General features: G+C 67.1%; 2 protein-coding genes across 2 annotated transcripts; both read right to left on the bottom strand.

Annotated features, from left to right (window-relative positions):
* Positions 1–956: 956 nt before the first annotated feature.
* On the bottom strand, positions 957–7,185 carry CAPNS1 (calpain small subunit 1). The gene is made up of 11 exons (XM_063318480.1): positions 7,060–7,185; positions 5,899–6,195; positions 5,216–5,249; positions 5,006–5,095; positions 4,273–4,330; positions 3,908–3,972; positions 3,713–3,781; positions 2,981–3,059; positions 2,260–2,376; positions 1,889–1,947; positions 957–1,178 (listed from the first exon to the last, which is right to left on the bottom strand). Exons 2-11 carry the CDS (start codon positions 6,069–6,071, stop codon positions 1,152–1,154), a joined length of 771 nt encoding a protein of 256 aa, XP_063174550.1. The 5' UTR covers positions 6,072–6,195; positions 7,060–7,185; the 3' UTR covers positions 957–1,151.
* A 495-nt stretch (positions 7,186–7,680) lies between these two features.
* On the bottom strand, positions 7,681–23,058 carry CLIP3 (CAP-Gly domain containing linker protein 3). Its single transcript, XM_063318548.1, has 14 exons — positions 23,002–23,058; positions 20,727–20,867; positions 19,553–19,692; positions 18,497–18,590; positions 16,928–17,089; positions 15,857–15,975; positions 14,090–14,326; positions 12,939–13,074; positions 11,158–11,280; positions 10,724–10,852; positions 9,999–10,122; positions 9,543–9,607; positions 9,014–9,086; positions 7,681–8,895 (listed from the first exon to the last, which is right to left on the bottom strand). The coding sequence occupies exons 2-14, from the start codon at positions 20,857–20,859 to the stop codon at positions 8,841–8,843; spliced, it is 1,590 nt and encodes a 529-aa protein (XP_063174618.1). The 5' UTR covers positions 20,860–20,867; positions 23,002–23,058; the 3' UTR covers positions 7,681–8,840.
* Positions 23,059–24,406: the final 1,348 nt, after the last annotated feature.

A 24,406-nucleotide genomic window follows, 5' to 3' on the forward strand; every position in this document is an offset into this window, starting at 1 on the left:
CGGGGGGGGGGAACCGGCCGTCACCGGGGCGGCCCCCTCCCCCCCCCACCGGAGCCTGAACTAAAACATGGGACACCCCCCCCCCCGCCCCGGTCACCGGGATGCCGGACCCGGGACACAGCGGGACACCCCCCCCCCGCCCCCCGGACACTCCGAGATCTCCCGGGACACCGAGACACCCCCCCCCAGAACAACTCCCTACCGACCCCCGGGACACCGACAGCACTTACCCCCCCCCGCCCCCCGGAGCCAGACCGGGATGGGGGTGTCACACCGGGGGGGGGCACACGCTGCCCTTTTAAAGCGCACTCAGAGGGCGCCGCCGCCTTAACCCCCCCCCGATCCCCTATAGAGACCTCACACAACAGCCTCCCCCGCCCCCCCCCTCCAGGTCCCCTATGGACCTCTCCCTATAGAACTCACAGCCCCGCCCCCCCCAGCAGCACTATCCCGAATAGCTCCTATAGCTCCTATAGCCCCCATACGCCGGTGGAGGCCTGTACTCCTTACACCTGCCTATAGCGCCCAGGCCCCCTATAGCGCCCATCCTTCCAGCCCCCTATAGCACCCACACCCCTATATCCCCTATAGGGCCCTCGCCCTATACAGCACCCAGGCCCCCTATAGCGCCCGTCCTTCCAGCCCCCTATAGCACCCCTATAGCTCCCATACCCCCTATAGCACCCTATAGCACCCCTATAGCTCCCACACCCCCTATAGCACCCCTATAGCTCCCATACCCCCTATAGCACCCTATAGCACCCCCATATCTCCCATACCCCTTATAGCCCCCCATAGCTCCCATATGCCCTATAGCACCCTATAGCACCCCCATAGCTCCCGTACCCCGACACCCCCCATATCTCCCATACCCCCTATAGCACCCCATAGCTCCCCCCACCCCCGATAGCTCTCTCCCCCCCACCCCCCCTCCAAAAAAAGTCGAAGGCACCGAGGAGGGGGGGGGCGGAGTGAGCTTTAATGGGGGGCTCTGCCCCCCCCCGCCCAGGCACAGTCGGCGGGGGGTTGCAGGGGGAGGGGGTGCAGGAGGGGATGGGGGGGGGGGAAGGGGGTGGGGGGGGATGTGTGCAGCTGTGGGGTGCGGGGGGGAGGGGGTAGGGCACCGGGTGCCCCCCCCAGGCGCGGCCGCCTCAGGAGTACATGGTGAGCTGCAGCCACTGCGGAGAGAGCGGGGGGTCGGGGGGGGGCTCCAGGCGCCCCACAGGGGCCATGGGGGGGGCCGGGGGTGGCGGGGGGGGCCACCCCCCCGGGGGGATTTAGGGGGTACCTACAGGGATCCCCAGAGGAGTCCCCTATAGGAGTGGGGTCACCCTAAAGGGATTTGGGGGGGGGGCCCACAGGGATCAGGGTGCCCTATAGGATTTGAGAGGGCTCTATAGGGACTGGGGGGGGGGGCTTTGCTGCTGCTCTATAGCGGGGCGGGGGGGCGACAGGGATACGGGTGCTCTGTGGCGATTTGGGGACCCCCCCCCCCATAGGGATCCTATAGGGATTTCGGGACCCCCTCACGGGGATTTGGGGGGGGCCCTTATAGGGTCTCGGGGGGGGAAGCCCTAAAGCCCTAACAGCGACCTATAGGCACTGGGGGGGGGGGGGGGTGACCACGTGGTTCTGTGAGGGTTTGGGGGTGCTCTATAGGGAGCTGGGGGGGGGGCGGTGGGTGCTCCACCGAAATTTGGGGGGGGGGGAGCTGACAGGGATATGGGGCCCGGTGGGACCACCTCCTCCTCCCCCCCCCACCCCCCCGACTCTGGCGGGACCCTAAAAAAGGGACCAGAGGGACCCCCAAAACCCATCCCAGGGTGGTGGGGGGTGTGTGTGTGCGAGGGGGGGGGACGGGGTGGGGGGGACACCCCCCCAAACCCACCTCCTGGAGGCTGACGCGGATCTGCCCACTCCCGTCCCGGTCCAGAGACTTGAAGGCACCTGGAGGGGGGACCCCAAAACCGAGGGGGGGGGGGGGGAAGACACGACACCCCTAAAAATGGGGTCATCACCCCCCCCCCCCCCCCCTTGCAGGGGGCACCTCCCACGGCGTCGCGTCCCCGTCCCCCCCCCCCCCCCGGACCCCAATAACCCCAAGGGGTCCCCGGTAACTCTGGGGGGGGGCCCCCATCCCTGGGCATTGCTCAGCCACCCCCCCCCCCCCGGCTACGGGGAGCCCAACCCCCCCACACCCCATGGGGGTGCACCCTCCCCCCCCCCCTCCAAAATTTAGGACACCCCCCCCCCCCTTACGGAACATGGCGTCGAGGCGCACGAGGCAGCTGATGAAGTTGTCGAAATCAAGGCTCCCCCCCTCGTCGCCGTAACGACGGCCCAGGACCCCCCAAAGCGGGGGAGGCAGCCGGAAACCTGGGGGCAGACACAACACACACACAGACCTTCCAGACCCCCCCCACTCCCCAAAACCCCCCTTCCCCAAAATGTCCCCAAGCCCCAAAATGACACCCCACCGCCCCCCCCCCCAAGACACCCCCAACCCCAAAAACCCTGGACGAACCCCCCCCCCCAAATACCACCCCCCAAGTATTCCCGCCCCCCCCCAATACTGTGGACACCCCCCAAAAAAATAGCCCCCTCCAAATATTCCCAACTCCCTCAAAATACTGTGCCCCCCCCCCCCATTCCTCCAACCCCCCCAAAAACCCCCGACCCCCCAATAACCCCCCCCTCCCCAGTATCTTGGACCTCCCAAATTCCCCAGCCCCCCCCCCCCACCTAATACTGTGGACAACCCCCAAACCCCAAAATACCCCCAGCCCCCCCCCCCCAAAAATATCCCCGGCCCCCCCCCAACTACTCCCCCCCCTCCAGATATCCCGCACCCCCCTCCCCAAACCCCCCCCGCAGCTCCCCACGTTCCCCCCCCCCCCGCAGCTCCCCAAATTCCCCCCCAGCCGCCCCCACCCCCATTACCCCGACCCCCTCCCAGCCCCCCAACTGTCCCCCCCCCAACCTGCGGCCTCGAAGGCCCCCGGCAGCTCCTGCGCCCCGATGGTCCCCGAGCGGTCGGTGTCGAACTGCTTGTAGACGCACTGGGGGGGGGGGGGGCAGAGGAAATTTTGGGGGACCCCCCCTCCAATTCGCACCTCCCCCCCCCCCCGCCCCCCCCAACTCCTCCCTGCTCCGATTTTGGGGGGGGTGGGGGGCATTGCCTCCATACTCCCCCCCACCTCCATTTTGGTGTACCCCCCCCCCCCAAATTTGTGATCCCCGCTCCAGATTTGGGGGGGGGGGTGGGGCTTCAACCCCCCCCCCGCCGCCCCCCCCCCGCCTCGGTGCTCAGGATTTGGGGTTCCCCCACCCCCCCGGAGACGCAGTAACCCCATTTTCCCCCCCCAACATTTCAGGGTGACATATGCCCGCCCCCAAAATTTAGGTGTTGTGTTCCCCCCCTCCCATTTTTATGACATCTCCCCAAGATTCGGGGGGGGTTAGGTAGGAGGGCGGGGGGGGGGTCCCCATTTCCCCTAATGCCCCCCCCCCCACCCCCAAACATTTTGGGCTCCTCAGCGAGGTCCCCTACAGTCGTCCCGTGTCCCCCCACCCCCCAACGCATTTTGGGGGGGGGAGGATTTGGCAGCTCACCCGATTTTGGGGTGCCCCCAACCCCCCCCTCGCCCCCTCCCCCCGATTTTGGGGGTGGGGGGTGTGTCGTGTCCCTCCCCATTCCCCCCCCCCCCCGCACCTGCCACTTCTTGATGTTGTTCCACAAGTACTTGAACTCCTCGAAGCCGAGTTTCCCCGTTGTGTCGCTCTTGGGGGGGGGGTGTCAAGGAAATTTGGGGGGGTGATGGGGATTTCCCCCCCCCCTTCCTCCCTGCACCCCAACCCCCCCCCCCGCACCCCAATTTCTGTGTCCCCCCCCCCCCGCCAAAGATACATCCATCACGGCCACCATGCTGCGGCAGGTGTCCAGGCCAAAGCCGTCCGTCTTCAGGTCAGGATCTGGCCGGGGCGGGGGGGGGGATAAAAGCATTTTTTGTGAAACCCCCCCCGCCCACTTCCCCCTCCCAATCCCCAGAGTTTTAACCAAAATCGGGAAGTTTTGCAGGTTTTTCCACACACCCCCCCCCCCCGCCATGTGGAGATTCTCTAGTGGCTGCTATAGGGTTGTGCTCTCCCTTCTCCGCCCCCCCCCCCCCGTTGCCCTGATGATTTTGGGGGGGGTGGGGGTGTGTGTTCCGAGGCCCCCCCACCTTGTGTCACACACACCCCCGCCCCCCCCGGTTTTTGGGGCACACTTACGGCGGGTGACGACTTTGTTGAGGATGTTCATGAGCTCGGTGGGGCTCACCTCCATGTCCTGCCGGGGTTGGCGGGGAGGGGGTGTGTGTCATTCAGGGTGACCCCCACCCTGGAGGGTTGCCCAGACCACTTCCCCCCCCCACATTGTAGTTTCCACCACCCCCCCCCGCCCCCTGCCCTGAGGGTCCTCCAGATCCCATGGGAATCCAGTGACCCACTGGGGACTTGGGGGGGGTGGGGTTGCAGGAGGGGGGGAGGAGGGGGAGATCCCGGGGCGGGGGGGGTGCAGGAGGGTGTTGGGGGGGGGAAGGAGATTCCGGGACGGGGTGGGGGGGACACGTGGATCCAGGAAGGGCTGAGATCCCCGGGGGGGGGATCCCAGGAGACTGGGGGAAGGCCCCCGTCCTGGGGGGCTCCGGGGGGGGGACCCTGGGGGGTTCTGGGGATGTGGGAGGGGGCTCCAGCAAGGATCCCCGGGGGAGGGATGTTGGAGGGGGGGGATCCGGGCAAGTCCCAGGAGGATCATGGCCGGGGGGGGGGTGTTGTTCCGGGAGATCCCGGGAGGTCTGAGGGATTGAGTGGGGTCTGGGGATCACGGGGAGGGGTGTTGGAGGATCTGGGGGGGGGATCCCTGGGGGGCAGAGGGGTCCGGGGTGGGGGGGGATGTTCCCAGGGGGTGGCCCCAGGGGACGGGGGGGGATCCCGGGGCGGGGGGGGGACGTCGGTCACTCACATCCCCCGCCAGCTGGGCGAAGAGCCTCCGGAATTGCCGCACCTCCTCGCTCTCGTTGGCGTCCACCGTGGAGATGTGGGTACGGGGGGGCTGGGGGGGGGGGGGAGGGGATCAAAGGGTCAAGGGCACCCCCCCCAAACCCGGTGGGGGATGCCAGGGTCGGGGGAACCCCAGAATCGGGGGGGGGGCGGGGGGGGGAAAGTCACTTACCGGGGGCTCGGGGTTATACTGGGCGGCTGCTTCGCTGCGGGGGAGGTGGGGGGGGAGCCGGGGGGGGGTCAGAGCGCCCCGAGGTGACCTGGTCCCCAGGGCCACCCCCACTCCCCCCCCCCTCGGTGTCCCCCCCAGTCCCACGTCCCCCTGTGGTCCCCCAAAACCCATGACTCCGGTGTCCTCGGTGTCCCCAAAGTCCCTTTGGTGTCCCCCGTGTCCCCCAACTCCACACCCCCAATGTCCTCCCGTGTGCCCAATGCCCCCCCGTGGCCCCCCCCATGCCCCCCCCAACCCCCAAGACCCCCGTGTCCCCAATGTCCCTCCGTGTCCTCCCCACCTCCACATCCCCCGTGTCCCCCCAGCCCCACGTCCCCATCGTTGGGGATATGTCCCCATGTCCCCAATGCCCCCCCGTGTCTCCAGTACCCCCCCGTGTCCCCCCAGCCCCACGTCCCCATCGTTGGGGATACGTCCCCATGTCCCCAATGCCCCCCCATGTCCCCCCGTGTCCCCAGTACCCCCCCATGTCCCCCCAGCCCCACGTCCCCATCGTTGGGGATACGTCCCCATATCTCCAATGCCCCCCTGTGTCCCCAGTACCCCCCCGTGTCCCCCTAACCCCATGTCCCCAGTGCCCCCCCTCCCACCCCCCCCCAACCACGTCCCCGAGGTCCCCTCACCTGATGGCGCTGATGACGCCCCCCAGGACCCCCATGGCCCCCCCGGCGCCCCCACGACCCCCCGCACCCCCCCCGCTCAGCAGCCCCCCCAGCACCGAGCCGATGCCCCCGGGGAGCCCCCCCCCGCCTCCCCCGCCCCCGCCCCCCCCCAGCAGCCCCTTCACCAGGAACATGGTCCCCGCAAAGGGGGGGCACTGGCAGCACTGGGGGGGTTACTGGGAGCGCTGGAGGGCGGTACTGGGGGTTACTGGGAGAGCTGGGGGAGGACGAGGGGGTTACTGGGAGCGCTGGGAGAGGCTGGAAGAGAAGGCGAGAGCAGTGTTAGGTGACACCATAGGCACTATAGGCTCCTCCGCATCCTATAGCCCCGCCTGGCCCCACAGACACCCCCCCCATCCCCTATAGACCCCCCGGTCCCCTATAGACACCCCCAGGCCCTATAGACCCCCATTGTCTATAGGCCTCCCCAAAACCCATGAGCCCCTCCCAACACTGGGGGTGCCGGGGGGATCCCCTATAGAGCCCTCCAGAGCCCCCAGTCCTATAGATAACACTCCACCCCCCCCCTCAGAACTGGAGAGCCCCCAGGCCCTATAGGTAGCTCCAGGCCCTATGGATCACTCCAGCCCTATAGTCCCCCTGGCCCCCGCGGATCCCCCATCCCTATAGATAGACCCGGTCTCTGTGGATCCTCTCAGGACCCAGGCCCTATGGATCCCCCCAGGCCCCCATAGATACCCTGGGCCCTACAGATCCTTTGGGGCCTACAGACCCCCTCAGGCCCTATGGATCCCTCCAGGCCCTATGGATCCCCCAGCCCTATAGACAGCCCAGGCCCTGAGGATCCTCCCAGCCCCTATGGATCCATAAGTCCTACAGGGCCCTTTGGGTGCTACAGATCCCCCCGGGCCTACAGGTCCTCTTGGGCCCTATGGATCCCCCCAGCCCTATAGACCCCCCGGGGCCCTATAGACCTCCCTGGGCCCTTAACGGTGCCCCCAGGCCCTATAGACGCCCCCTCTCCCGCCTCCGGGTGGGGATTTCCGGGAACAGGGCGGGGCCGGGGCTGAGTCACCGAGCCGTTAGGGGGAAGGAAGGACCCGAAGGTCCCGGGGGGGTCCCGGTTGGGGAAGGGGGGGGGTCCCGGGGGCGTCCCGGTACCTGCGGTCCCTGCGGCGGCAGCGGCGGCGACCGGGGAGCGACTGCGGGACCCGCCCGAGGACCCAGGCGTCCGGGAGGGGGCGTGGCCGAATGCGGGGGCGTGGCCTAGCGCGGAGAGGGCGTGGCCGAGCAGCGCGGCGCCCGCTGCTGCCCGAGGGAAGGGGCGGAGCCAGGCAGGGGCGTGTCCACCCAGGGGGAAAGGGACAGCGCCTTTCCGGTCGCGCTGTGACGTCACCGCGGTGCGCCGGAACAAGATGGCAGCGATGGAGGGCGTGGGGGCGGGGGCCCCGCCCGAGGGAGACGCCGCGTCCCGCCCCCCCCCCCCGGCCCCGTCCAGCCCCGAGGTCCCCCCGTATCCACCACCACCCCCCCCGCCCATCTTGGGGGTCCCCGTGTGTCCCCCCCCGTGTCCCAGCGCCCCGCCCCCCTCCATGTCTCCCTCCGGCATTGGGGTGTCCCCCCCCCGCAGCTGTGAGTCACCCCCACATGTGCCCCCCCCGCCCCCTCCAGGTTTGGGGGTCCCCCCATGTGCCCCCCTCCGGCGTTGGAGTCCCGTTCCCCCGCCCCCCCCTCCTGCCATGTCCCTACCCGACGTTGGAGTTTCCCCCCCCCGGAGCCGTGGGACGTACAAAGGTGTTTATTGGTGGCAGAAGCGGGTCCGGGGGGACCATGCGGCAGCGGGGGGGGACGGGGGACATTAAAGCCACTCACACGACCGCGGGGGAGGGGACGTTATTGCTACTGCGGGGGGGGGGCAGGGAGCACGACGCCATCGGGCTCAGGCGTCCAGAGCCTCCCCCTCTGCGCCTCCCGGACGCCTGGGTCCCTTTTTTTGGGCCGGGGGGGGGGGGGGGGGGGAGGGATGTGTATGTGTGCATCCTCAACCCCACTAGCAGCCACTGGAGAATCCACCAAACCAGTATAAACCGGTTTTCCACGCACCCCCCCCTCCCTCCCAGGGCATAATCAGTAGTTTCCAGAGTTAATGGCTCAGGAACAGGCTGGGGAAGGGCCCTGGCACGACCCCCCTCCTCCCCCAGCTGTAGTCAGTAGGTTCCAGAGTGAACGACCCAAAAGGGAGGGCGGGGTGGCATTGGCTGACTCCTCACAAAGGTAATCAGTAGGTTCCAGAGTGAACAGCCTGAAGGAATTGAGGTTGGGGGGCGAGGGGGAGGGGCAGAGATATTCCGGGAGTGGGCCTGGCATCAATGCCCTATAACGAATCAGTAGGTTCCAGAGTGAACAGTCCAGTATTGGGGGAGGGGGGGATGGAGCTAGCGGCAACACCCCACCACTGTCATCAGTAGGTTCCAGGGTAAACAACTCAAAACAGGGCTGGGATGGGCCAGGGGGAGGGGTCCGAGGGCCTGGCATCAGCTCAGCCCCACAAGGGTAATCAGTAGCTTCCAGAGTAAACAGCCCAAACAAGGTGGGGGTGGGGGGGGGGCGGGAGCTGGGGGAAGGGGCTGGCATCAGCCAAAGCCCCATCACTGTAATCAGTAGGTTCCAGGGTGAACAGCCTAAAACAGGCGTTGGGGGAGGGAGGGGATCAACTCCCCCCCCATCCCCTGCCCCAGTCACTGTAATCAGTAGGTTCCAGAGTGAACGGCCCGGCGCAAGGAGGGGGTCGGAGAGGGGGTGTGTGTGTGGGGGAAAGGGGCATCACATCACAGTCTCCCCAGGGCAGGGGAGGGGCCAAGGCACTGGGTGGGGGAGGGGCGGCGGGGGGGGGAGGGGAGGGCAGCGCGGCGGGGGGTGTGTGTGTTGGTGGGGGGGGGGGGTTAGGACTGCATCTCGGCCCGCAGCATCCAGGGGAACCAGCAGCAGAAGAGTAACCTGGGGACAGAGGGAACAGTGTGGGCATGGCGGGGGGGGAACACCCTGGGGTGTCCCCATGTGTGTGTGTCCCCCCCTCCTGCCCCCCCCCGCGGTGTCCCCACGTCCCGCCCCCCACCTGGAGAAGGAGCTCTCTGAGGTGATGTCCTTCGGGGTCCGCACTGCTGGGAAGTTGCGCTTGGGCTGTGACACTGTGGGGACATGGGGGGACGGGGACGTTGGGGGGGACACAGTCGTAGCGCACGCACACACCCCACACCCCACACCCCCCCGCCGTGATAGCCAGCCAATCAGGGCACGGCTTTCCCCACCCATTGGCCAATCAGTGGGCGCAGGGAACCCCGGCAGCTCACCGGCCAATCAGCAGCGGCCTGGCCCGCCCCCGCTAGCCAATCAGCAGGGGGATGTCCCCTCCGCCGACCAATGAGCTGCTCTGTGCCCTGACAGCCAATCATCAGCTCCCCGCCCCACGCGACAGCCAATCATGAGGGCCCCGCCCCACCCGCCAGCCAATCGGCCGCGCCTCACCCTGCCCGGCAGCCAATCAGCAGCAAGCTCTCCACCTGCCGGCCAACCAGCAGCACCCTGCCCCACGCGACAGCCAATCGTGAGGGCCCCGCCCTGCCCAGCAGCCAATCAGGACTCACCGGTGACCTGCTGCACCTTCTTTTCGGGGGCGCCGTCCCCCGGCTCCTCCCGGGGACCCCCGACCCTGGTGGTGGGGGGGGTGGGGGGTGTCACCGGTGGGGGGGACACACGGGTCAGAGACCCGACCCCCCCCCCCGTGTCCCCAATGTCTTGCTGTGTCCCCTCCCCGCCCCCTCCATGTCCCCTCCACACCCCGCTGTCCCTGTGGCCCCCCCGCAATGTCCCCCCCTCCCTGCACCCAACCCCCGTCCCCGCGTCCTCCCAGTGTCCCCGATGCCCCCCCCAACCCCGTGTCCCCTCTGCCCCCCCCCCCACGGCCCCCTCGTGTCCCCCCATCCCCGTCCCCCGCAATGCCCCCCACCTCCCTCCGCACCCCCCCTCTCCCAACGCGCCCCCAATATCCCCCCATCCCCGTGTCGTCCCCCCACCCCCCCTCGTGTCCCCGTGTCCCCCACCTCTGGACGCGGGAGGGGGGGGCGAAGATGCCGTGTTTGGGGGGGCAGGAGAAGTACCGCACCCCGAACACCGACCCGTCGTGCTTCCCGCCGGCCGAGTCCAGCTCCACCCCAAACCAGTACCCTGGGGGGGGGGGGGACACCGAGGGAGTGTCACATGGGGGGGACATTGGAGGGTGTCCCAATGGGGGGGGGTCCCATGGGGGGAGTCCTGGGGTCCCGAGGTCGTGGGGGGGGGGGATGTCCCACGGGGACAATCCCAGTGGAGGTTCCATCCCGTGGGGGGGCCTTGGCCCCGGAGGGAGGGGGTCCCAAGGGGGGGGTCGCCAGTGGAGGTCCCATGGGGGGGCGGGGGGGGTGTGTGTGTGTGTGTGTCTCAGCCCTGGGGGGGTCCCGAGGGGAAAATGTCCCATTGTGGGGGTCCCAGTGGAGGTCCCATGGGTGGGGGGGGAACGTTCCATCGCGGGGGGGGGGGTCCATGGTGGGGGCGCCCAAGGTGGGATATATTCGGTGGGGGGTGTGTGTGTGTGTGTGTCCCAAAGGAGGGAGGTATCCCCCGGCGGGGGGGGGGTGTTCCAGCCCAGGGGGGGGTCCATGGGGGGGGTCCCAAGGGTGGGGGAGGTCCCAGTGGAGGAAGTCCCAGCCCAGGGGGGGTCCCAATGGGGGGGGGGGGAAGGGGGGGCTGTCCCCGGGGGGGGGGGGGTCCCACAGAGCGGGGGTCTCACCGGGGGCGAAGTCGGTGCGCCCGTAGAACCGGGCCCGTCCCGGGCGCTGTCCGGCCACCAGCACCGCGTCCCCCGGGGCCACGCGTCGCCCCTCCCGGTCCAGCCAAGCCCCGCCCCGCTTCCGGGGCGCTGCGGGGGCGGGGTCAGGCCGGACACGCCCATCAGACGCCACGCCCCTGCCACGCCCCTGCCACGCCCATCCCCCTGCTCCTCTCCCGGGGCGCGGCGGTGGCCACGCCCCCCCCCCGCCCTCCCCCCGCGCCGGGCACGTCGTGCAGACCACGCCCCCACCCACACCCCCTGCCAATCACAGCCCCGCCCTCCCCCAGGCCCCGCCCCTGCCTGGCTCGCGGGGGCGGGGCCGGGGGGACACGTCACCTCCAGCCCGGCCCCGCCCCGCCAGGCCCCGCCCACCCCCGGGGGCCCGGCCGTACCTCTCTTGTCCTTGCGGGCCTTGGGGGGGGCGGGGGCCGGGGGTCCCGGGGGGCTGCGGGGGGGGGACGGCGCCGGGGGCTGCTCCTCCGCCTTGGAGATCTTGGAGACGGAGGCGAAGACGCCTGCAGGGAGGGGGCGTCAGACCAGTACGGACCAGTACAGACCAGTACAGACCATCAGTGACCAGTACGGACCAGTACCGACCAGCACAGACCAGTACGGACCATCATGGACCAGTATGGACCAGTACGGACCAGCACAGACCAGTACCAACCATCATGGACCAGTACCGACCATCAGTGACCAGTATGGACCAGTACGGACCAGCACAGACCAGTACGGACCATCAGTGACCAGTACGGACCAGTACGGACCAGCACAGACCAGTACCAACCATCATGGACCAGTACCGACCATCAGTGACCAGTACGGACCGGTACCGACCAGCACAGACCAGTACCGACCATTATGGACCAGTACTGACCATCAGTGACCAGTACAGACCAGTACGGACCATCCGTGACCAGTATGGACCAGTACTGACCAGCACAGACCAGTACGGACCAGTACAGACCATCAGTGACCAGTACGGACCAGTACCGACCAGCACAGACCAGTACTGACCATTATGGACCAGTACCGACCAGCAGAGACCAGTACCAACCATCAGTGACCAATATGGACCGGTACCGACCATCAGTGACCAGTATGGACCAGTACTGACCAGCACAGACCAGTACCGACCATCATGGACCAGTACCGACCAGCACAGACCAGTACCGACCATCAGTGACCAGTATGGACCAGTACTGACCAGCACAGACCAGTACCGACCATTATGGACCAGTACTGACCATCAGTGACCAGTATGGACCAGTCCGGACCATCCGTGACCAGTATGGACCAGTACTGACCAGCACAGACCAGTACGGACCAGTACGGACCATCAGTGACCAGTACGGACCAGTACCGACCAGCACAGACCAGTACCGACCATCAGTGACCAGTATGGACCGGTACCGACCATCAGTGACCAGTATGGACCAGTACTGACCATCAATGACCATTATGGACCAGTACCGACCATCCGTGACCAGTATGGACCAGTACCGACCATCAATGACCATTATGGACCAGTACGGACCATCAGTGACCAGTATGGACCAGTACCGGCCATCAATGACCATTATGGACCAGTACGGACCATCAGTGACCAGTACGGACCAGTACCGACCATCAATGACCATTATGGACCAGTACGGACCATCAGTGACCAGTATGGACCAGTACGGACCATCCGTGACCAGTATGGACCAGTACCGACCATCAATGACCATTATGGACCAGTACGGACCATCCGTGACCAGTATGGACCAGTACCGACCATCAATGACCATTATGGACCAGTACGGACCATCCGTGACCAGTATGGACCAGTACCGACCATCAATGACCATTATGGACCAGTACCGACCATCAGTGACCAGTATGGACCAGTACCGACCATCAGTGACCAGCACAGGCCATTACCACTCTACACACCTACAATCGAGACGGACTGGGATGGGCTTGGATATGCCAGTACATCCCAGTATGGCCCAGTACACCCCAGTATGGCCCGGTGCACCCCGGGGACACAGCTGACACCCCCCCCAGGACCCCCCTAGCCCCAGGGCCCGGGGTTTCCTGCCACCCTCGAGGGACCCGGGTGGCTGGGGGTGTCCCCAAGGGACCCAGGCGTGTCCCCCCCGCCCCCCCCGGGGTCCCCAGGGGTCCGTACCCTGCTTGGGGGGGCAGATGAAGTAGCGGACCCCCCCCACGCTGCCGTCGTTCTTGCCCTCGGGCTCGTCCAGCTCCACCCCCGCCCACTGCCCGCTGGCGAAGGCCGTGGTGCCACAGAACCGCAGGGTCCCCACCTGGGGGGGGGGGGACAGGGACGGGGACAAATGGCAGCCTTGGGTGTCCCCTGCGCCCCAAAACCCCCATCACCCCCCCCCCTTCGCCCCTATTTTCCCCCCCGTAGCCCCCCCTGGCATCCCCACCCACAGCATCCCGCAGCCGCACGGGTGCTTCCCGCGCCCCCTGGGACTCCCAGACCCCCCCAAACCCCCTCCGTGTCCCCCAAAACCCCATTATTCACCCCAAACCCCCCTCCTTTCACCCCAGTTTCCCCCCCCCCGCATCCTCACCTAGAGCATCCTGTGGCTGCACAGGTGCTTCTCGCGCCCCCTGGGACTCCCAGACCCCCCCAAAACCCCTCTGTACACCCCCAAACCCCATTATTCACCCCAAAACGCCACTATTCACCCCAAAACCCTCCTTTCACCCCAGTTTTCCCCCCCGTGCCTCCCCCCAGAGCATCCCACGGCTGCACAGGTGCTTCTTGCGCCCCCTGGGATTCCCAGACCCCCCCAAACCCCCTCTACGCACCCCCAAACCCCCTCTATACCCCCTCTGTGTCCCCCCAAACCCCATTATTCACCCCAAAATGCCACTATTCACCCCAAAACCCTCCTTTCACCCCAATTTTCCCCCCCCGTGCCCCCCCGACATCCCCACCCGGAGCATCCCGCGGCTGCACGGGCGCTTGCCTGTGCCCCGTCGTGTCGTGTTCCCCCCACCCCCTGCCGCCCCGCGTCCCCCCACCTTCCCTGCACAGGTGCTTCTTGCGCCCCCTGGGATTCCCAGACCCCCCCAAACCCCCTCTATACCCCCTCTGTGTCCCCCCAAACCCCATTATTCACCCCAAAACGCCATTATTCACTCCCAAACCCTCCTTTCACCCCAGTTTTCCCCCCCGTGCCCCCCCGGCATCCCCACCCGGAGCATCCCGCGGCCGCACGGGCGCTCGCCTGCGCCCCGTCGTGGGGTGCTGCCAGGGGGGGGTGTCGTGTCCCCCCCCGCCCCCCCGCCCCCCCCCGTCCCCCCCACCTTCCCGCCGTCGATGCGGACGCGGTCGCCCAGCTGGAGGCCGAGGCAGAGCAGCATGAGGTTGCCGGGCAGGTTGTCGTAGTTGGGGAGGGTGACGCGGGGGAGGCTGCAGCTGAGGGGCACCGCGTCCAGCAGCAGCCGCCGCAGCTCCCGCGCCGCCAGCGCCGCCTCCGCCTTGTCCAGCGCCATGTCCGTGGGGTCCGGCACCACCTCGGCCGCCACCTGACCTTTGCTGTTCTAATGGGGGGGGGTGGAGGGTTGGAGAGCACCCCGACAACGCCTGGGGGGGCCGCGCGTGGACCCTCCGGACCCCCGATAGCTCTGACACCCCTCGGCACCCCCCAATCCCTCCCTACGCCCCCCAGGACCCCTCAACCCTACCCAACAGCCCCAGTACCCCAGTGCCTGATACCCCAGTACCCCCCAATAGCCCCAGTACCCCAGTACCTGATACCCCAGTACCCCCCAATCACCCCAGTACCCCCAAATCACCCCAGTACCCCAGTACCTGATACCCCAGTACCCCCCATTAGCCCCAGTACCCCCAAATCACCCCAGTACCCCAGTACCTGATACCCCAGTACCCCCCATTAGCCCCAGTACCCCAGTACCTGATACCCCAGTACCCCCAAACCACCCCAGTACCCCCCAGTATCCCAGTGCCTGATACCCCAGTACCCCCCAATCGCCCCAGTACCCCCAAATCACCCCAGTACCCCAGTGCCTGATACCCCAGTACCCCCCAATCGCCCCAGTACCCCCAAATCACCCCAGTACCCCAGTGCCTGATACACCAGTACCCCCCAATCGCCCCAGTACCCCTCAGTACCCCAGTGCCTGATACCCCAGTACCCCCCAATCACCCCAGTACCCCCCAATCACCCCAGTATCCCCAAATCACCCCAGTACCCCAGTACCTGATACCCCAGTACCCTCAACCCCCCCAGTACCCCAGTGCCTGATACCCCAGTACCCCCCAATTGCCCCAGTACCCGTCAGTACCCCAGTACCTGACACCCCAGTACCCCCAATCGCCCCCCAAAGCCTCCGTCCCTCCGTACCCCTAATACCCCAATCCCCCCCCCCCCTTAATACCCCCCAGTACCCCAATCCCTCCCAGTATACCCCAACACTCCCCAGTACCCCAGGCCCTCCCGGTTCCCCCCTCCCACGCCCCCCCAGTACCCCAATCCCTCCTGATACACCCCAATAACCCCCAACACCCCCCAATACCTCGTTACACCCCCAATCCCCCAACCCCTCCCACTACCCCCCAGTACCCCGATCCCCCCAACACCCTTCAATCCCCCCCATCCCTCCCGTACCCCGACCCCCCCAAGTGCCCCCCAGTGCCCCCCAGTACCCTGATCCCCCCCAACACCCTTCAATCCCCCCAATCCCCCCCATACCCCGACCCCCCCAGTGCCCCCCAGTCTCCCAACACCCTTCAATCCCCCCGTACCCCGACCCCCCCCAGTGCACCCCAGTATCCCAATCCCCCAACACCCCTCAATACCCCCTACTACCCCCAGCCCCCCAACACCCCAAGCGCCCCCCAGCCCCTCCCAATCCCCCCCAACCCCCTGTGACACCCCCAACCCCCCCCCCCAGCTCCCCATCCCCCAACCGCCCCAGCGCCCCCCGCCCCCTCCCAATACCCTCCAGTACCCCCCAGTTCCCCTCATTCTCCCCAATCCCCCCCCCACCAACGCCCCAACCCCTCCCCATCCCCCCAATCCCCCCCCCCCCCGGACCCCCCCCCGGTACCCGGAGGGCAGGGTCGGCCCCGTGCTCCAGCAGGCAGCGCACGGCGCCCAGGCAGAGGTTGGAGGCGGCGATGTGCAGGGCCGTCCCGTGGCTGAAGTCGCTGCAGGTCGAGTGCAGCACTGCGGGGGGAAACTGAGGCACGGCACGGCCACCCGCTGCCCGGCCCCCCCGCTGTCCTGCCCCCCACCCAGGGGACGCCGGTGTCCTGCCCCTGGGGAACCCGCTGTCCCTCTACCCCCGGGGACCCCGGTGTCCTTCCATCCACGAACCCCGGTGTCCTGCCCCTGGGGACATCCATGTCCCTTTACCCCAGGGGACCCCAGTGTCCTGCTCTAGGGGACCCCGGTGTCCTGCCCCTGGGGACGTCAATGTCCCTTTACTCCAGGGGACCCCGGTGTCCTGCTCCAGGGGACCCCAGTGTCCTTCCATCCATGAACCCCAGTGTCCTGCCCCTGGGGACATCCATGTCCCTTTACCCCAGGGGACCCCAGTGTCCTGCTCTAGGGGACCCCGGTGTCCTGCCCCTGGGGACGTCAATGTCCCACCCTCCAGGGACCCCAGTGTCCTGCCCCTGGGGACGTCAATGTCCCTTTACCCCAGGGGACCCCAATGTCCTTCCATCCACGAACCCCAGTGTCCTGCCCCTTGGGATGTCAATGTCCCTTTACCCCAGGGGACCCCAGTGTCCTTCCATCCACGAACCCCGGTGTCCTGCCCCTGGGGACGTCAATGTCCCTTTACCCCAGGGGACCCCAGTGTCCTGCTCCCCAGGGGACCCCAATGCTCTTTCCTCCAGGTTCTTCCCTCCAGGGATCCCGGTGTCTTTATCCCCCTGGACCCCAAAGTCCTGCCCCCAAGGGACCCCAATGTCCCGCGTCCCTGGGACCCCAGTGTCCCTCTCCCCACAGACCCCAGTGTCCTCATCCGCTGGCGACCCCAATGCGCAGCCCCCGGGGACGCCGACACCCTTCCCTCTGAGGACCCCGACGCCCTGCCCCTGGGGACACCGGCGTCCTCCCCCGGGGGACTGCGGTGTCCCCTGACCTGACCCCGCGCCAGGGTGCCCCTCACCTCGGGGGGCCGCCGCCCGCAGGAGGGTGCGGATGAGCTCGGGGACGTCGAAGTAGGCGGCGTAATGGAGGGCGTTCATGTGGGTCCAGCGGCTGCGCAGCGTCACGTCCCCCCCCAGCGCCAGCAGCCGCGTCGAGAGGCGCACGGCCGCCGCCGGGTCCCCTGCGGCAGGGACACCCGGCGTGGGGACGGGGACGTCGCCCGGGGGGCACCCACCACGGGGACGGCGCTGCCCGGGGGGGCGCCGCAACCGGGGGTGGTGGGGACGTGGGGACGCTGGGGGTGTGGGGACATCAGGACTGGGGATATTGGGGACACAGGGATGCTGGGGATGTGGGGACATCGGGACTGGGGATACTGGGGACGTGGGGACGCTGGGGACGTGGGGACATTGGGACATGGGGACATCGGGACTGGGGACACCAGGGACGTGGGGACACTGGGGATGTGGGAATGGTGGGACTGGGAATACTGGGGACACGGGGACACTGGGGACATGGGGACATCGGGACGGGGGACACCGGGGACGTGGGGACGCTGGGGACATGGGGACATCAGGACTGGAGATACCAGGGACATGGGGACACTGGGGACGTGGGAATGGTGGGACTGGGAATACTGGGGACGTGGGGACACTGGGGACATGGGGACATCGGGACCAGGGATACTGGGGACACGGGGACACTGGGGATGTGGGGACATCGGGACTGGGGACACCGGGGACGTGGGGACGCTGGGGACGTGGGAATGGTGGGACTGGGGATACTGGGGACACAGGGACGCTGGGGATGTGGGGACATCGGGACTGGGGATACTGGGGACATGGGGATGCTGGGGACATGGGGACATCGGGACTGGGGATACTGGGGACGTGGGGACGCTGGGGACATGGGGACACCGGGGACGTGGGGACATCGGGACCAAGGATACTGGGGACACAGGGATGCTGGGGATGTGGGGACATCGGGACTGGGGATACTGGGGACGTGGGGACGCTGGGGACGTGGGGACATCGGGACATGGGGACATCGGGACTGGGGACACCAGGGACGTGGGGACACTGGGGATGTGGGAATGGTGGGACTGGGAATACTGGGGACGTGGGGACACTGGGGATGTGGGGACATCGGGACCAGGGATACTGGGGACACAGGGACACTGGGGATGTGGGGACATCAGGACTGGGGACACTGGGGACGTGGGGACACTGGGGGTGTGGGAATGGTGGGACTGGGAATACTGGGGACGGGGGGACACTGGGCACATGGGGACATCGGGACCGGGGATACCGGGGACGTGGGGACACGGGATGTGGGGACATCGGGACTGGGGACACTGGGGACGTGGGGACGCTGGGGGTGTGGGAATGGTGGGACTGGGGACACGGGGGACGTGGGGACATCGGGACCGGGGATACCAGGGACGTGGGGGCAGTGGGACTGGAGACGCTGGGGACATTGGGGACATTGGGCCACTGCCACCATGGGGACACTGGGATTGGGGACGTGGGGGCAGTGGGACTGGAGGGTGCCGGGGACGTGGGGACCCTGGGGACGTGGGGACACCCACCCACGCCGTGGGCGCCGGCCTTGCAGGCGTAGTGCAGCAGCGTCATGTCCGTCAGCCCGTCCCGGTCGTTCACGTGGCAGCCACGGCGCAGGATCTGCCCAGTACCACCAGTTACACACCAGTTCCCACCAGTGCCCCCCCCCCCCGTCACCCCCAGTAACTCCCCTGGGGCACTCAGTCACCTCCCCGGTGCTCCCAGTGCCCTCCCTACAGCTCCCAGTCCTCCCCAGTTCCCCTCCCAGTGCTCCCAGTGACCTCCCAGTACCCTCCCTAGAGCTCCCAGTCCTCCCCAGTTCCCCTCCCAGTGCTCCCAGTCCTCCCCAGTTCCCCTCCCGGTGCTCCCAGTGCCCTCCCAGTACCCTCCCTAGAGCTCCCACTCCTCCCCAGTTCCCCTCCCAGTGCTCCCAGTGACCTCCCAGTGCCCTCCCTAGAGCTCCCAGTCCTCCCCAGTTCCCCTCCCAGTGCTCCCAGTGACCTCCCAGTGCCCTCCCTAGAGCTCCCAGTCCTCCCCAGTTCCCCTCCCGGTGCTCCCAGTGACCTCCCAGTACCCTCCCAGTACCCTCCCTAGAGCTCCCAGTCCTCCCCAGTTCCCCTCCCGGTGCTCCCAGTGACATCCCAGTAACCTCCCAGTACCCTCCCTAGAGCTCCCAGTCCTCCCCAGTTCCCCTCCCGGTGCTCCCAGTGACATCCCAGTAACCTCCCAGTACCCTCCCTAGAGCTCTCAGACTCCCCCAGTTCCCCTCCCAGTGCTCCCAGTGACCTCCCAGTAACCTCCCAGTACCCTCCCTAGAGCTCTCAGACTCCCCCAGTTCCCCTCCCAGTGCTCCCAGTGACCTCCCAGTACCCTCCCTAGGGCTCCCAAACCCCCCCAGTTCCCCTCCCAGTGCCCCCAGTGACCCCCCAGTACCCTCCCAGTGCTCCCAGTCCTCCCCAGTTCCCCTCCCGGTGCTCCCAGTGACCTCCCAGTGCCCTCCCGGTGCTCCCAGTCCTCCCCACTTCCCTTCCCAGTGCTCCCAGTGCCCTCCCAGCACCCTCGCTGCCCCCCACCCCCGCCACCTCATTGCCGATGACGTCGACGTTGTGCTGCACTTGGGGCACCCACTGGCGCAGGATGGCGAAGAGCTGGGGCACGGTGGTGCGGGGGTCCAGCAGGATCTCCCGGCACGCCGCGTCGTTCGGGTCGAAGAAGGTGAAAGCTGAGGGGGGGGGATGACGGACACGGACAGGGACAAGGAGGGGGACACGGAGGGAGACACAAAGGGACACAAGAGGGGGGTGCGGAGAGGCGCTCCGCGGTGCACAACCCCATATCAGCCATCAGAGAATCCCCGCTTGGGGCCCCAGACCCCCCCAGTTCCCCTCCCAGTGCTCCCAGTGACCTCCCAGTACCCTCCTAATGCTCCCAGACCCCCCCAGTTCCCCTCCCACTGCTCCCAGTGACCTCCCAGTGCCCTCCTAATGCTCCCAGACCCCCCCAGTTCCCCTCCCACTGCTCCCAGTGACCTCCCAGTGCCCTCCTAATGCTCCCAGACCCCCCCAGTTCCCCTCCCAGTGCTCCCAGTGACCTCCCAGTACCCTCCTAATGCTCCCAGACCCCCCCCAGTTCCCCTCCCAGTGCTCCCAGTGACCTCCCAGTGCCCTCCCTAGAGCTCTGTGGGGGGTCCCTTGCCATGGGGGGAGCCTCTGTGACAAGGGGATGGGGGTGTCTCTGTCCCCGTGGGGGGATGCCGTCCCCATGGGGGCGGCGTCACTGTCCCCAGAGGCTGGGGGGGGTGGGGGGGTGTGGCACCCAGCGGGGCACAGCCCCATAGCAGCCATTGGAGAATCCCCAGGATTCCCTCTTGGGACCCTCTGCCACACGTCCCTTTGCGGGGGAGGGTCCCTGTCCCCAGAGGAGGGGGGGGGGGGCGGGGTGTCAGCTCCCCCACATTGCCCAACCCCATAGCAGCCACTACAGAATCCCCGCTGCGGTGTCCCCAACCCAGCCCCCCCCCAGCTTTTTTTTTTTGGGGGGGAGGGGGTGTTCCCTGTCCCCAAGGGGTCTCCGGTGCCCCTGGGGGGGGATCCCTGTCTTCAAACTGGGGGGGGGGGTGTCCCTCTGCTACGGAGGGGTGGGGACGCCCCCGGGGGGGCTCAACCCTGTATCAGCCACCAGAGAGTCCCCGCCAGGCTCCCCCCCACCACCCCCGGGGTTGGGGGTCCCCGTGGGGAGCGGGGGGGGGGGTCTCACCGTAGTCCTTGGGCAGGGGCGCGGGGGCGGCGGGGTGAACCACCGGCTTCTTGCGGCGCTCCGGGGCCGGGCTGGGGGGGTCGGGGGGCGGCGCCCCCCCCGCAGGGGGGTCCCCCTCGCGTTCCTGCGTCATGGCGGCGCCTGGGGGGAGGGGTGTCAGCGGGGGGGGGGGGGGGGGGCGGAGGCGCCCGGGGACGACCACCCCCCCCAACCCCAAACCCCCCCCCCCGCACCATGGAGGGGGCAGGGGGGAATGGGGGCGGCGGGGGGGCTGCGATGGGGATGGGAGTGCTGGGATGGGGATACTGGGATGGGGATGGGGATACTGGGATGGGAGTGGGATACTGGGATGGGGATGGGAGTACTGGGATGGGGCTACTGGGATAGGAATGCTGGGATGGGGATGCTGTGATGGGAGTGGGATACTGGGATGGGGATACTGGGATGGGGGTGGGAGTGCTGGGATAGGGATACTGGGATGGGGATACTGGGATGGGGGTGGGAGTGCTGGGATAGGGATACTGGGATGGGGATACTGAGATGGGATACTGGGATGGGGATGGGATACTGGGATGGGGCTACTGGGATGGGAATGCTGGGATAGGGTGGGAGTACTGGGATAGGGATACTGGGATGGGGATTGGGATACTGGGATGGGGCTACCGGGATGGGAATGCTGGGATGGGGATACTGGGATGGGGCTACTGGGATGGGAGCGGGATACTGGGATGGGGATGGGAGTACTGGGATGGGGATACTGGGATGGGGATGGGGATACTGGGATGGGGCTACTGGGATGGGAGCGGGATACTGGGATGGGGATGGGAGTACTGGGATGGGGATATTGGGATGGGGTTGGGAGTACCGGGATAGGGATACTGGGATGGGGATACTGGGATGGGAGCGGGATACTGGGATGGGGATACTGGGATGGGAATGCTGGGACGGGGATACTGGGATAGGGAAACTGGAATGGGGATAGTGGGATGGGAGCGGGATACTGGGATGGGGTTGGGAGTACCGGGATAGGGATACTGGGATGGGGCTACTGGGATGGGGATGGGAGTGCTGCGATAGGAATACCGGGATGGGGATGGGATACTGGGGTGGGGATTGGGATACTGGGATAGGGAAACTGGAATGGAGATACAGGGGTGGGGCTACTGGGATGGGGATGGGAGTACTGGGATGGGGCTACTGGGATGGGAATGCTGGGATGGGGATGCTGTGATGGGAGCGGGATACTGGGATGGGGCTACTGGGATGGGATACTGGGATGGGGATGGAATACTGGGATGGGGCTACTGGGATGGGATACTGGGATGGGGATGGGATACTGGGATGGGGCTACTGGGATGGGAATGCTGGGATAGGGTGGGAGTACTGGGATAGGGATACTGGGATGGGGATTGGGATACTGAGATGGGGCTACTGGGATGAGGATGGGAGTACTGATGTGGGGATACTGGGATGGGGATGGGGATACTGGGACTGGGATACTGGGATGGGGCTACTGGGATGGACGCGGGAGTACTGGGAGGGGGATACTGGGATGGGGACAGGGTTGGGGATGGGAATACTGGGATAGGGATGCTGGGATAGGGATGGTGGTACTGGTGTGGGGATACTGGGATGAGGATGGCTGTATTGGGATGGGGATATTGGGATGTGGATTGGGGTATGGGGATGGGGATACGGGTTGGAGATACTGGGATGAGGATGGGGATACTGGGATGAGGGTGGGGATACTGGGATGGGGATGGGATGGGAATACGGTGATAGGGATACTGGGATAGGGATGGCAGTACTGGTGCTGGCATACTGGGATGCGGATGAGTATACTGGGATGGAGATACTGGGATGAGGATGGGGATACTGGGATGTGGACTGGGGTACTGGGATGGGGATACTGGGATGGAGGTACTGGGATGAGGATGGGGATCCTGGGATGGGGACCAGGATGCGGCTGGGCCCGAGGTACCAGGATGCGAACGGGGATGCGGTACCGGGATGGGGGCACCGGCGGGGGTGAGGGATGGGGAGGGGGACACGGGAGGGGACACCGGCGGGGACACCGCGGGGAGGGGGACACCGCGCTGGGGCCCGGCCGGGGCTGGGGGCCGGGGCCGGGCCGGGCCCGGGGATGCTCCGGGGCCGGGATAGGGGTGGCGGCCGCGGTGCGGGGCCGGGGGCGGGGGGGGGGAGTCCCGGGGCCGGGGCCGGTCCCGTCGCGTCCCCCCGCCCCCGTGTCCGTCCCCCCCCCCTCCCCCGGTACCTGCTGGGGACGCGGCCGGCGGGATGGGCGGGGCGCAGCGCGCATGCGCGGAACGGGGGCGGGGGGCGCGGGCGGGGCCAAGGGGGCGGGGGCTACAGGGGAGGGTGCATGGGGGCTATAGGGGCTACAGGGGAGAGTGTATAGGGGCTATAGGGAAGGGAGTATGGGGGCTATAGGGGCTATGGGGGAGGGAGTATGGGGGCTATAGGGGCTACAGGGGAGAGTGTATGGGGGCTATAGGGGCTATGGGGGAGGGAGTATGGGGGCTATAGGGAAGGGAGTATGGGGGCTATAGGGGCTATAGGGGAGGGAGTATGGGGGCTATGGGGGCTACGGGGGAGGGAGTATGGGGGCTATAGGGGCTATGGGGGAGGGTGCATGGGGGCTATAGGGGAGGGAGTATGGGGGCTATAGGGGCTATAGGGGCGGGACTATGGGGGCTACGGGGGAGGGAGTATGGGGGCTATAGGGGCTACAGGGGAGAGTGTATGGGGGCTATAGGGGAGGGAGTATGGGGGCTATAGGGGCTATGGGGGAGAGTGTATGGGGGCTACAGGGGAGGGTGCATGGGGGCTATAGGGGCTATGGGGGAGGGAGTATGGGGGCTATGGGGGCTATAGGGGAGGGAGTATGGGGGCTATAGGGGAGGGTACATGGGAGCTATAGGGGCTATAGTGGAGGGAGTATGGGGGCTATAGGGGCTATGGGGGAGAGTGTATGGGGGCTACAGGGGAGGGTGCATGGGGGCTATAGGGGCTATGGGGGAGGGAGTATGGGGGCTATGGGGGCTATAGGGGAGGGAGTATGGGGGCTATAGGGGAGGGTACATGGGAGCTATAGGGACTATAGGGGAGGGAGTATGGGGGCTATAGGGGAGGGAGTATGGGGGCTACAGGGGAGGGAGTATGGAGACTATAGGGGCTATAGGGGAGCGCGTATGGGGGCTATAGGGGCTACAGGGGAGGGTGTATGGGGGCTATAGGGGAGGGTGTATGGGGGCTATAGGGGAGGATGTAAGGGGGCTACAGGGGAGGGAGTATGGAGACTATAGGGGCTATAGGGCAGGGCGTATGGGGGCTATATGGGCTACAGAGGAGGGCGTATGGGGGCTATAGGGGCGGGTGTAAGGAGGTTATAGGGGCTATAGGGGAGGGAGTGTGGGGGCTATAGAGGTTACAGAGGAGGGCATATGGGGGCTATAGGAGCTACAGGGGAGGGAGTACGGGGGCTATAGGGGAGGGCATATGGGGGTATAGGGGGTGATGAGCGGCTATGGGGAGGGTGTATGGGGGCTGCAGGGGAGGGCATATAGTGGCCATAGGAGCTATAGGGGAGGGCATATGGCAACTATAGGGGCTACAGGGGAGGGAGTATGGGGGCTATAGGGGAGGGCATATAGGGGGTA

Source organism: Chroicocephalus ridibundus, chromosome 26 (assembly GCF_963924245.1).
Source record: "Chroicocephalus ridibundus chromosome 26, bChrRid1.1, whole genome shotgun sequence".
Classification (NCBI taxonomy): domain Eukaryota; kingdom Metazoa; phylum Chordata; class Aves; order Charadriiformes; family Laridae; genus Chroicocephalus; species Chroicocephalus ridibundus.

What these genes read in the sequence shown, in the direction of transcription:
- CAPNS1 (XM_063318480.1), bottom strand. Translation starts at nt 6,071, where the DNA reads ATGTTCCTGGTGAAGGGGCTGCTGGGGGGGGGCGGGGGCGGGGGAGGC. An exon ending in TCGCCCAGCTGGCGGGGGAT is followed by an intron (nt 4,331 to 5,005) that starts GTGAGTGACCGA and finishes CAACCCCGGCAG; the next exon opens with GACATGGAGGTGAGCCCCAC. An exon ending in GGGGGCCTTCGAGGCCGCAG is followed by an intron (nt 2,377 to 2,980) that starts GTTGGGGGGGGG and finishes GTCTGCCCCCAG; the next exon opens with GTTTCCGGCTGCCTCCCCCG.
- CLIP3 (XM_063318548.1), bottom strand. Translation starts at nt 20,859, where the DNA reads ATGACGCAGGAACGCGAGGGGGACCCCCCTGCGGGGGGGGCGCCGCCC. An exon ending in GGCCCGCAAGGACAAGAGAG is followed by an intron (nt 10,853 to 11,157) that starts GTACGGCCGGGC and finishes CCGCCCCCGCAG; the next exon opens with CGCCCCGGAAGCGGGGCGGG. An exon ending in GCGCACCGACTTCGCCCCCG is followed by an intron (nt 10,123 to 10,723) that starts GTGAGACCCCCG and finishes CCCCCCCCCCAG; the next exon opens with GGTACTGGTTTGGGGTGGAG.